Raw genomic sequence first — 12,551 nt, 5'->3', positions numbered from 1 at the left:
ATACCTTTCCCACCACTCCCTCAAACTCACAGGTAACGAAAGCCTAGTACTGACAAATCCTAATACCACTTCAATACTATTCCATCCTATAGTTCATCTTTTTTCTGAGTCCTATGCAATATTTTTACAATCCTTTTCCCATTTTTACCAGTCAGTCAACTAGAAATTATTAAGCACCCTTTTTGTTAGCATTGTGTTAAAACAATGGGGATACAAAGGCAAAAACCAGTCCCTGCGCTCAATCTGTCTAATAAAGGAGACAAAAAGCAAATAAGTAGTTACAAACAAGGTGCACACAAAACAAATTGGGGGGTAGTTTCAGAGGAAAGGCACCAAGATTAAGGAATGTGGTATATGAAACTTTAGGTAGGAGGTGGACAGAAAGGAGAGCTTTCCAGGAAGGAAATATGGCAAGTGTAAAGGCTGTCAGGAAAGGCAAAGGCAGGAACCTGGTTTCATTGGAATGCAGAGTGCAGAGTCCTTGGAGGGGAATAAAGTGAATGACTGGAAAGTTAGGAAAATCAAATTAGGAAAGGCTTTGAAAGCCAAACAGGATTTTCTCTTTGATCAAGGCAGTAAAAGAGGGCCACTGGGGGTGGGCGATGAAAGGGTCAGATCTTTTAAGATCTATTTGACATTTGAGTGAAAAATAGATTGAAGTGGAAACTGGAGGCAGATAGACCCAGCAGTAGGCTCCTTTACATTAGTTCAGACAGGAGGTGAAGAGGGCCTTCACTAGGGTGTCAGAGGAGAGAAGGGGACAAATAGGAGAGATGTTAAAAAGATATAAATAATAGATTTGACAACTGATTGGATAAGAGGATGGGATGGGAGAAGTAAGGAGTGAAGACAGACACCTAGATTGGGAATACTGATGACTGGGAGAACAGCAGTGCCTTAAACAGTAATGAGAAATTCAGAATTGGGGCAGGGAGAAGAGAGGCAGCTTAGGGAGAAAGGTGTGCTTAGTTTTGGACATGTTGAGTTTAAGATGCCCTTGGGAAATCCAGTTTAAGATGTCTAATAGGTAGCTGGAAGTGTAAAACTGAAGGTTGGGAAAGGTATAGGTAGGTAGACAAATCTGGGTCTCATCTTCAAGTTGGAGGTTGACTCAAACCCACTAAGTATGGGAAACAAAATGGTAACTTATAGGATAAGATGCTATTTTCTAAAGGAAGGTCACAAAAAAATCTTAAGGGGGGGGCGGGGGGGGAAGATTTTAGGATTCTTTCTTTAAAACTATCCCTGTGCTAGAAAAATGAAACTTCCCTAAGCTAGCATCCTAAAATGGGAATTCGAGAACAATACAAAATTCAAATGAACAAGGCTTGCTATTTCAGGGATGAATAACCCCATCTTCAACCAAGACATGCAACAAGATACAAAGGGGTAACTAAACCACAGTCAAACCAACCAAAATATTCATGCTAAGTTTATAAAAGTATTCTGTATTAAATTGTTCCAAGACAATAGCAAAACAAAGTAGTAAGACTTTAACTGACAATAAGTAGAAAAGATAATTTATAACCAACTACTGTACAAACTATTATTCAATAAACAGTTATATTCCACTCCCATGACAAAACAGGGAAGACATTAAAAAGAAATGTTTTATTTTATACATCAGTGACCTTAAAGCACAATGTAATTATAGCATTAGATAAATGCTTAGTCATTATCCAAATGATATAGCCAATTTGTTTCTATGCACTTCTGTAATTACAAATAGCACTTTTACCATTTTCAAAAGCCTTTCCATTTAATGCAGTTTTAACCTTGAAACCACTCTAACAGCTTTATAATTTGATAGTTTATAGATAACAATATGGAAGAGATGCATATTAATGATCTCTCATTTTACTGAACTTATGTGAAAAATAAATCACTGATGGACATGAGTACAAGACTCTGCAAGATAATTTCTAGAGAAATACAAAGTGAAGGTTGCAGGACATTTTGAGATTTCTAAGAACCATCTTCCATGTCCACATCCTGTTGTAATTTGAGCACCATTTTTTCTTCCAATTGCTTTCCTTTGCCTGAAAAAAAGAGGGAAAAGAATAATCTTATGACTAAAATTTATAACAGCTTTATCCACTTTGAAATACATGTTTAACTATTTGAAAAAAGTTCTGTCAGCAACTATTAGACATATCTGACTAATAGTTTGAAATCTGTATTACCTAGTTTCTACTGTGAACTCAGGAGACTTCAAACTTCTTGTCATACTAGTTATTTTATAAGAATATTTTTAAAAAGAGGTCGGCCTTTGACTAGGCATCAGAAATCTTTGTTATATAGATGTTACCAGTCAATATTTGTTATATACATTAGTTGACCTATACTAGAACTTAATTTTAGTTTGAAAGCAAATTCCACCTACCTCTCTCTGTCCCCTACAAATTATTAGGGTATAAATGTATATTCATTTTCCATACTCCAAAATGACCACATGGTTCACATAACAAACTCATATAATTAAGAATAGTTAGATGAATTCAAAGGGAAGACTGTAGTTTAAAATATTACTCTTTGACCAAGAACAGAGAAAGGGTATAAATTATATTGTATTATTTTTAAGCATTATTTTTAGGTTATTTTGTAATACTGAAATTCTGCAATATAAATATTCTTCAAGTATCACAAGCACGCCAAATTTTTACATCAAATCCCTTATCTTTGAAATAAATTCAGCTTAAAAAAAGAGTGCACATGTACAGTGTTTACCTGCAAGAGGTGCCCGAATAAGGTGGATGTTTTGTTTGACTTCGTTGATGGCCTGAACTTTCTGTAGTTCTTTGCTCTTCTTTAATCTAAGGTAGAAAATAAAAAGTAATCACAATTTGGAATAATAATCTTCTTAAGATGCAATATCATTACATAGTGCTCAAATTTTATTATTAATCCAACCAATGCCAACTGGGAATACCTACTTAAGTAATGTTAAAAACAAATTTGCACAGATCCTAACATGGGGAAACAGCAAGGATATTGCCCTCAGGGTCTACTCTCCAAGGTTCCTCAATCAGTCCAATCCACATTGCCAAATATTTATTCTGACACCCGATGTTATTTAACTGTTCTATGTGGCTAGCCATTGGATCCCAAACTAAACTATAAAACTACCTCACAGCAGTAATTGTTCATCTTTGTGCTGCAGCCAGAACTTTATATATACTCTAAGAACTGGCTTTACTAACAAACTGCGCTAATATATTAGGGACAGCCTATAGACAAGGTGCTCACTAAATACTTTGTAAATAAATCTATGTTAGTAAGTTGTTAAAAAGTATTCCCATACAGAGGAAGCATGCTTCTGATAATTCTAGCTTTAATGGATCTCTATCACTTTTATGTATCTCAGGACTTTGGAAATCATTTTTTCCACACAATTAGGGCTTTATTAATTATTCTCTTCTCTAATTACATAACATATGATAGACTTTGCAAGATCCTTATAAGGAGGGACTGTAATTCCATTTCTTGTGAAACTTCCTGGGCATACAAGCACAATGCAAACACTTGAAGAATTCTCAGTTTATGGAATGAATGACTCTCAAGTATCAGACGTTCTCTCTGCTAATTCTTACAAATAAAGTATAGAAAGTGAAGCATGTTTATTTGTTTTTTCCCCTGCAATGAGACAGTCTTTCTAAATACCAATAACTCAGAGAGTTTCTGCAGTTATTATTTTCCAATACTACAGGAATCAAAGGTATCAAATGATACCTTTAAAACACACCACTTAAACAATATTTTAAGTTGTGGTCAATACCATAAGTGCAATAATAAACTTGAATAATTGGTCAAACAATGTCAAAAAAGATTTCAAGATATCAAAACAGGAGTAGGGTATAAAGTATTAAAAAAGTTCATCAGCACAGTGTTAGGAAGGATGTAACTACAGTTACTTTATTCAAATATTCCCACCTGTTCATTATAAATTTAGCTTGACGTTTCTGTTTGATCTCTTCTACTCTCTTCATGGCATCAACTGCAATAAAAAAAAATTAAGCTTGGATTATTCCTTCTTTAATTCTTCAATATCTTAACTTAGAAAGCACTGAAATTAAAAGTGAATTCAAATATTCAATACAAAAAAAAAAGGATAGTGTGGATGTTTCAACATGCTATATATTCTTGATTAATTCTTCATTAATTAATCCTTTCATAAATACTACTTCTCTAATTTTTAAGACCTTAAAAGCTCTTCAGTTTTAATCTTAGAAAAGTATTGTAACAAAGAGATGACACAGGTAATTGCAAAATATATGAAGGTGTAAAGTTAAGGAGAGATGAAGACTCTGCTTTACCAACTAATGATAACCAGTAAAAGTAAAGAAGAAAGAGAATTATATTAAAAGGTAAATATTATCAGTGCAATAGCATGTGCACTGCTTAGTTTAAACTTGCTTCTTAAGGGCATCATGAATGTGATTTAATGTCACTATTTAAAGATTATGAAAATTATAAGACTTACTTATAAAAGATTTAAAAGTTATAAAGCATAAAAAAACAAAACTGGAGTTGCTGTACCCCAAGTAGAAGTAAGAAAATATTCCAAGGACTAGCACACTGACACTGAAACTTTGCAGTAAAATTTTATGAGGCAAAATGTAAAGAATGCTGGGTTAGAAAACTACAAAAAACCCAGATTCTTGTGCCACCTATGGGATTTCAGACAAGTCAACAAATCTCAGTGAGTCACAATTACCTCTTCTGCAAAAAGAGGATACTACCTATCCAGGCTATTTCCAAGAGTTAATATGAGACTCAAACAATAAAAATAATATATATATATATATATATATATATATATATATATATATATATATGGAAAAGCTAGCTTTGAGAATGTAGGCTATAAGTAAATCACCACTTAGAAGTATAGGTAAAAATGAAAACATTAACAAATAGGAAGAATTCATGCTGCTACAAAAGGGAAAACATTTCTACAGTGATTTATTAGACTACAAACTAAGCAGTATACATTTATTTGGTGCTCAAAACAGTACTTTCAAATATTGTAGCATGTTTGGTCAAAGAATACCATCTGGGATTCTGTCAAGCAAATCCCCTCTCCTGAAACATGAGACCCAGCAAGCTATTTGCAAAACACAGCCTCTTAACTTCTCTTATTTTTCACCTATTTCAGATTCCTCCATCATTTGCAAGTAGTAAAGGAAATTAGTCTATGTTTGGAAAAAATCAAAATTAAAATTAAAACATGAAAAAGTACAGAAGCTTGTATCGTTTTCTAAATAATAACAATAACTAGCATTGAGAGGATTAAGATTTGAAATGAACTTTTAAAAACTTTTATTTGATTCCCATATCAACCCTGGGGTGGGATACTAATTTTATGAACAAATCATACTATACATTTTTATACTTCTAAAGCTACTTTATGTAGCTTTGGATCAATAAAGAATACTCCATTAATAATATCTGTATTCTAGTTTTCCTCCCTCACCTGTCCCTAACCCCTGTCAAACTCAAGAATATCTCCAAACAGCATCAAATTTTTTGTTTTATAGAAAATCTAAAAGTAAACTCTTGTACACAGCCTAATAAAAAATTACCTAGATATTTATTCTTTGGCATTCAATAAATTAAGATATTACTCATTAATTTCTCTGAACCAAAGGTAGCTAAGACATAATCATATGTTACAGAAGGGGTGCAATTTTAGTGGGGGAGGAAGAAGTTCCTCCATCAAAAAAGTCACAAAATTTTGTGTTTATATCAAATCAGTACGACTTGAAATGTTCAATAATGCCCTTGTTTGTTACCTGTTTTATTCCATAGCTCTCTCTGGTATTTGACAGGCTCATTTCTACGTTTTTCAAATTCAAATGAATTATCCTGAAAAGAAAGAATAGAAGAAAAGTCATGCATTTATAAGACAGATACAAAGTTTATCTTTAACAAGTAGTTAAAAGAACACCAAAGAAACTGCTAAGGTAATAAAATTTGAGTTTTTACCTTATCATGACTTTTGATTGTTGGTTCCAGTATCTGAGTCAATTTCTTTTTCTTTTTAAGGTTTTTGCAAGGCAAATGGGGTTAAGTGACTTGCCCAAGGCTACACAGCTAGGTAATTATTAAGTGTCTGAGGTCAGATTTGAACTCAGGTACTCCTGACTCCAGGGATTCCAGGGCTGGTGCTCTATCCACTGCACCACCTAGCCGCCCCCGAGTCAATTTCTAACCTGTTACTAAAAGTGAGGTTGCATGTTCTTGACAGAAGTCCCCAGCTAGTGGGTAAAGAGATGGTAACTGTGAGAAGGGAGGGATCAAATCATAAGTTCTCTGAAGAGGAAAATTCTATTATCCATATTTGTATCCCCCACATCAATCTATACATTGTAAGCATTCACTTTATATCTGGTTAAATCAAAGAGATAGGAGGGCGAGTATTTCAGGAGTATTTAGGAAAACGACAACAGGAAACTAGTAAACTGAAAAGGTAAAAAACAAAGGATCACAAATCCTAATTTTCCTATATTTTATACCATACAAATGCAATTCTCCATCTAAAGAAATTTTTTCTATCAGTTTTCAAAGGATAAATCTCTAAGTTAAGACATGCAAAAACAGAGTATAGATTTTAAGTCACAGTGGGAAGCAAACTAAGTCCCAAGAAAGAAGGTAAAATTGTTGTAGAATCATTAATCTTACCAGAAAGCCTTGAGATTCCTAATTTTTTCTTAATAGTCTAATTATATCTTGATAATTTTCTCAATTCCTTAAAAATTATCCAATTTCAGAGGACTAAAGTGGAAGTACACTACCTACCTCCTGCTAGAAAAGTAACTGACTTAACATAAAGAAAACTTTAGAGTCATGGGGGGAGGTAGATGAGAGGTAAAGGAAACAAATGCCTATTAATTGGAAAAAATAATAAAGTTTATATTTAAAGCTGTGGAAGTAACTTCTACAATAAGTGCTTTTCCCAAAAAAGCCTTATAGATTTTTTCAACTACTTTAATTTCTTTGAATCTGAAAAATACAACTAATCCTTGAGAAGAAACAGTCTTGATTAGAAAGGATTTTTTAACAATTAAAATACTAAATGAATATTTCTTAAGAAGCCTATACAATACTGCAATTGTACCAGTACTAAAGGCCTAGCTAAAGAATTTGATTATTTCTCCTGTAATTAGCCAGATAGGGAAAGAAGCAATTACAAAGGACTCCCTATCATCTATATGCTGATAATAATAAAGGGTTGTCCATAAGATAAGCACACTGTGTCCCAGATGAATAGAACAAAAACATCATCTAGCATGCTAAAAGTTAGGAATGGACTTAACTGAGTTCTGGTCCTATGTCTCTGGTCAAACAATATTTTTTCCCCTAAATATTTTTATTAAGCCTTCAGACATCATACCATACTTTACTACCTAATTATGTCCTTAGATCTGTTCATTAAATAAGTCAAATTTTACTACAATTTGTTTGCTTAAAGTGAAAACTTACAGAAACTTACACTGAGAAGCACTTATACATTTTCTCATTTGTGGGTACTGTAATATATTATCACTTTACAAAATTTACAGAGGCAAAATAAACAAAAGCAGAGCTCTGTTCTAGCATATTTTCTAACCAATTGCTTAAATAAAACCCTTCTGAGGAAATTCTAAGCTATGAAATAGGCAGTTCTATATTTACCCCCTTTCTATGACTTAACTCATGTAGTAATTTGGGGTCACAAACAACTTAAGAACATATCAGAACTTACAATATCAAGACTTCTATGGAGAAGACCTTCTGGTTTGGATGGGACAGTGTTCTAATCATCTCTCTACCTACCCACTCTGTGACTAGCAGGACCTAACTGCACACACTGTCCTGCATACCATATATAGCCTCTAATTTGACTTTCTCTCATGGGTTCAATTATACTGACCCTCTTAGGTTTTCCTGAAGTGTTTTTTATTAGTTCTTCATTTCTTTTTCCATTTTAGAATGTTAAAAAGCTGAAATTCACTTCTTAGTACCTAAGAACTTTGCAAGAAAGCAATAGAGTAATCCTGGAATCCCCACCTAAAAGAATCAACTAGGATTTTCTTTTCTTTGTTTAGGTTTTTGTTTTTGTAATCCAGACCCTTCAACAGGGGAATATTAGATATGCTCCTTACTCATCTCAAAAAAATTCACACCTAGATTATAAGATACTGAGCTCTCTGTTTCCCCACAGTAATTACCAATAAATATCAGAAAGTTCTTTAACCAATTTTGTCTGGTTAGAATATAGCAAGTTGCTATGGATGAATTCCTTAAAAATTATTAAATAATGTATGATTTCTCCTTATCAGATTATTTCCTAAAATGCAATTTATCTCTTATCAAATCTTGAATTGGAAAAATTATCTATGAATGAATTATCTATGCCATAGCTCCCCTTTATTTTCATAATGGCAAAAGATTTGAATTTTTTAATGACTGAATACAGCAGAATACTCCTACATGCTGTAACTTGGGCCAGGTTTTATTTCTCTTATTGAATTCTACAGTTACAATATTTAACAACTTCTGAGAATTACATATTAGCTAGAAAGTCAATAGAAAGGTAAAACTAGACAATCATTTTAAAGGAAGTCAGATGATGATCAACGCTATCACGTATTGCTCAAATAAAAATCATTGTTTTGAGAAATAAACAGACTCTTCCCATTCCATTTTACTCACCACTGTAAGTTCTTTGCCAGCTGCCTTTCGGAAGGCTTTAGTCCATCTGACCTTCCGAGGATTGCGCTTCTTTTTAAAGTTTTTATGGCATTTAGATTTACAAAATCTGAAAACCTGAAGGAAAAATAAAAACAAAATCAAATAAATTAGCATTAAGGCTTCTCCTGAAACAAAATGTTATTGTCCCAAGTCAAACATAGCAAAGTAAAACTGAGAAACACAACTGCTATTTCCTGTCACCCACTTCATTTTAAAATCAATCAGGGTTTGCATTCTAACACTTGACTCTCAGAAAAAAATTCAGAGAATAATCCACTGAGGTTGGAATCATTAGAAATATGGTTTCATTTTTACAAATTTAAAAAACATTAAATCCTCCCCCCAAATAATCATCCAGAATGAAAAGATTTTTAGGGAAAGTAAGGTCAATGTCTAATCAACCTTTATTCTCAAGAACTTTTGCATATTTCTTTAAGAAGTAATTAAATGGAGGTCAGGTGATTTTTTAAAAAAAGAATAACTTTTTTAACAGATTCAAATATTTAAGCTGAAAACACTTGAATGTCTCCTCTAAATCAAAAACTAAATTTTAAAATTAACTCAATTTCAGCATTGCTATTTTGATAAATGAGACACATCATAAAGTGGAAAGTGAGCTAGAATCAGAGAGCTACATGGAATTGATAAGAGTTCCTCATCTGGAATTCCCTAAAAAAAAAGATGAAATCACAAATCTTATTTCAAAAATTTTTTTTGAAAAATGATAATACTGCTACTCACAAAACCGATTAAAAATAAACAAAATTCTTTAATGATCTCTTAATATAACTAATAATCCAACTTCCTTCTATATCTGAACATAAACCAGTGATGCTTCATTATGCTACTAAACATATTCAGTTCCATGAGTCTTTTTTTTTAGGGCTGTTTTTAGGTTTTTTTGCAAGGCAATGGGGTTAAGTGGCTTGGCCAAGGCCACACAGCTAGGTAATTATTAAGTGTCTGAGGCCAGATTTGAACTCAGGTACTCCTGACTCCCCACTGTGCCACCTAGAAGCCCCAGTTTCATGAGTCTTAAACATAATTTGTACTACATTCTGCAAGAACAATGGCAGAAAACTTTTAAATGTACTTAATTTTTTGGAAGTTTGCAAATAAAGTATAAATTGAGTTTGCTTATTATACACACTGAAGGCAACTCAATGAAAATAGGTTAGCAGGCAAACAAGTAGTCATTCCTAAGAAATAGATTAAACTGCTTAATTCAAAAGTACCCAGAAGATACACAAATAGATGACATCAATACCACTATCGTATTAATACAGAACTTTCTAATTTGAGAATTCAAGCAAACACTCCTTGTTTAAACAATCCTATAAAAACAGCAGGCATACCAGATTCTCATTCTGCATAAAGAAAAGTTCCTCATGCACAAAGGCAAAATATAATTCTGGGATTTGTCTCAGTTCCCCCATATTAATCAATAAACATTTATTAAACCTTACTATACAAGGCATTGTGCTAAATACTGGAGATAAAAAAGAAAAGAGGCAAAAGAGGTTCCTGCCCTCAAGGAGCTTGTGATCTGATGTTAGTCCTCCCTTCATTCTTGAAGAAAACCTTGATGTCAGGGAGGTATCATAACATGCATATGAATTGGATTTAAGTGAGGTGATGTTGTCTTATCAAGTTCTCTTCCTGAACCATCTGGGTCCAGTGGCTAGATATGAATCAGGATGATTGGAGATGCCCTAAATACCAGGCAATTGAGGGTTAAGTGACTGTCCCAAGGTCACACACAGCTAGTAGGTGAACTCAGAACCTCCTGACTTCAGGGCTGGTGCACCATCTAGTTGTTCAAAATCTAAAGGAGGTGACAAGACACAAATATAAACAAAGCCAGCTACAAGCAGGATAAATAGCAAATAATTAATAGAGGAAAAGCAGTAGAATTAAGAGGGATTGTAGGTTACCAATAGAATATTCCAAACATGCCTAGAACTGACAGAGCAAATGCAAGAGTATGTAAGGCATTAAAAAAAGGCTGGGGAAAGGAGCAGCTAGGTGGCACAGTGGATAGAGCACCAGGGTTCAAGTCTGGACTCACACACTTGATAATTACCTAGCTGCGTGGCCTTGGGCAAGACACTTAACCCCATTGCCTTGCAAAAAAAAATAATAATAATAAAAAAGATTGGCAAAATAGGGGGCTGGGTTATGATGGTCTTTCAATGGCAGTGTACTTTTTTAATTTGTAATATTTGAGACAACAGGGAGCCACTGGAGTCTAATAGGATGATGTGTTCAGAGTACAACTAAAATCAGTGAATGGAGAATGGAATCTTGGCTTCTTTGCCCATTTTTCTTGGAAAAAAAAATTTGGCTGAAGGAAATGCTAGATTTTAGTTAGAAATCAGTAAAAATATAACCTTTTCCCCATTTGAGTTCAAAGGTCCCCTGAAATCTATTCACGATCGCACATGAAAATAAATATCTTTGGCCTTGACTCCATGAAGTCAGGGAGGGCCCCCCCTCGAAATCCGCATAAAGTGAGTATTAAAAGCTCCTACTGGGAGGTTTGGGGGCCGCCTCCCCGCCCCCCCCCCCCCGGAACGCGGCGTCTCCCTCGTCATGGGAACCCAGCCCACGCCCGCTGCCCCGGAAGTGTATCCCCAGGGAGGGGCTAACTCCGACCACGTGGGGTTTCCATTCTCCAACCGGAATCCTGACGGGGGAGGGGCGGCCCCGAGAAGAAGCTTCGTGTTTTTGAACTACATAGTTAGCGTTTAAATGAAGACCCCAGAGGGGCGGCACCCGGGGTCAGACCGGAAAGACTAGGGCGGGCGGGGGCCCTTAAAGAGCGCGGTCACGTGCGCCCGCAGCGGGGGGAGGGGACCTGAGGGCCCCCGAGCCGCGGGCCAGACCCGACACGCGCTGACCCCGACGGGCCCGCCCCCCCCCCCACGCGGCCTCACCTTACAGTCGTTGCGGACAAACATCATGCCGTGCCCCGGGTACACCGGCCCGGAACAGAAATAACACTTCTCGATGCGCATCTTGGAGTCAGGCGGCCACCTTCCCTGAAGACCAGGGTTCCTGAGAGGAAGTGACGAGCAGGAGTGTGCCGGAAGTACATTTCTTCTTCCGGGGCTTCGCGTAGGCCCCCCCCACCTCGGACAGACGCGGGCCCTCCGGCGCCACCGTGTGGGCATTACTGAGGGCGACAAGCGATGGAACGTTCCTGCAGTTGTGCCCCCTGGAGGAAACAACGGAAAGTTCAGCCCTGGAAGAGCCATCAGTCCCAGGGATCATAGATGGACAGCAAGCGCAGAGAGACCCCTGAGCCCATCTAGTCCAGTCCCATGCGCTTAGAAGTGAGGGAACTGAGGCACAGAGAAGTTATAGAGTTAGAAGGGATGGCAGAGGGTCCTTTCCAAAAAATTGCCCTATATGATAAATAATGTTAAAAACAAAAAAGGGGGAGAAACAGACGGATATATGAAAAAAAACATTCACATTGACTTGACACCTCTGAAAAGGAGTGAGAGTGTTTGTTTGTATCTCTTTGGAACCATACTTTTTTTTGTAATTTAGTATCATCCACTTTTGATTTGTAGTTGGAGGTCTTTCTGATTACATTTCTAGTACCTCTGGTTGGTATGAGGGATGCCAAACTTTTTTTACAGAGCTACTTCTACCTTTGTCCACTTGGTCCACCTAAGTGTCACCTGTGGCTCCAAGAAACTAAAGCATGCTATGTAGAAACCTCACCCCAATAAACATATACCTGACCTTCCTTGAGTTGACAGAGGGAGAGGGAATATCTAACCCAAGCATGTGAAGGCCTCCTGGTGGAA

General features: G+C 35.9%; 1 protein-coding gene across 1 annotated transcript; it reads right to left on the bottom strand.

Moving 5' to 3' along the window:
• Positions 1–928: 928 nt before the first annotated feature.
• On the bottom strand, positions 929–11,817 carry RSL24D1 (ribosomal L24 domain containing 1). Its single transcript, XM_074234644.1, has 6 exons — positions 11,670–11,817; positions 8,695–8,808; positions 5,793–5,865; positions 3,931–3,994; positions 2,728–2,813; positions 929–2,039 (listed from the first exon to the last, which is right to left on the bottom strand). Exons 1-6 carry the CDS (start codon positions 11,748–11,750, stop codon positions 1,966–1,968), a joined length of 492 nt encoding a protein of 163 aa, XP_074090745.1. The 5' UTR covers positions 11,751–11,817; the 3' UTR covers positions 929–1,965.
• Positions 11,818–12,551: the final 734 nt, after the last annotated feature.

The sequence above is a fragment of the Macrotis lagotis genome, chromosome 4, assembly GCF_037893015.1.
Source record: "Macrotis lagotis isolate mMagLag1 chromosome 4, bilby.v1.9.chrom.fasta, whole genome shotgun sequence".
Lineage (NCBI taxonomy): Eukaryota > Metazoa > Chordata > Mammalia > Peramelemorphia > Peramelidae > Macrotis > Macrotis lagotis.
The sequence above is the reverse complement of the archived record's forward strand: the minus strand, read 5'-3'. Positions and strand labels throughout refer to the sequence as shown.

What these genes read in the sequence shown, in the direction of transcription:
- RSL24D1 (XM_074234644.1), bottom strand. Translation starts at nt 11,750, where the DNA reads ATGCGCATCGAGAAGTGTTATTTCTGTTCCGGGCCGGTGTACCCGGGG. An exon ending in CTGGCAAAGAACTTACAGTG is followed by an intron (nt 5,866 to 8,694) that starts GTGAGTAAAATG and finishes CTTTCTTTTCAG; the next exon opens with GATAATTCATTTGAATTTGA. An exon ending in GCTAAATTTATAATGAACAG is followed by an intron (nt 2,814 to 3,930) that starts GTGGGAATATTT and finishes TTTCTACCTTAG; the next exon opens with ATTAAAGAAGAGCAAAGAAC.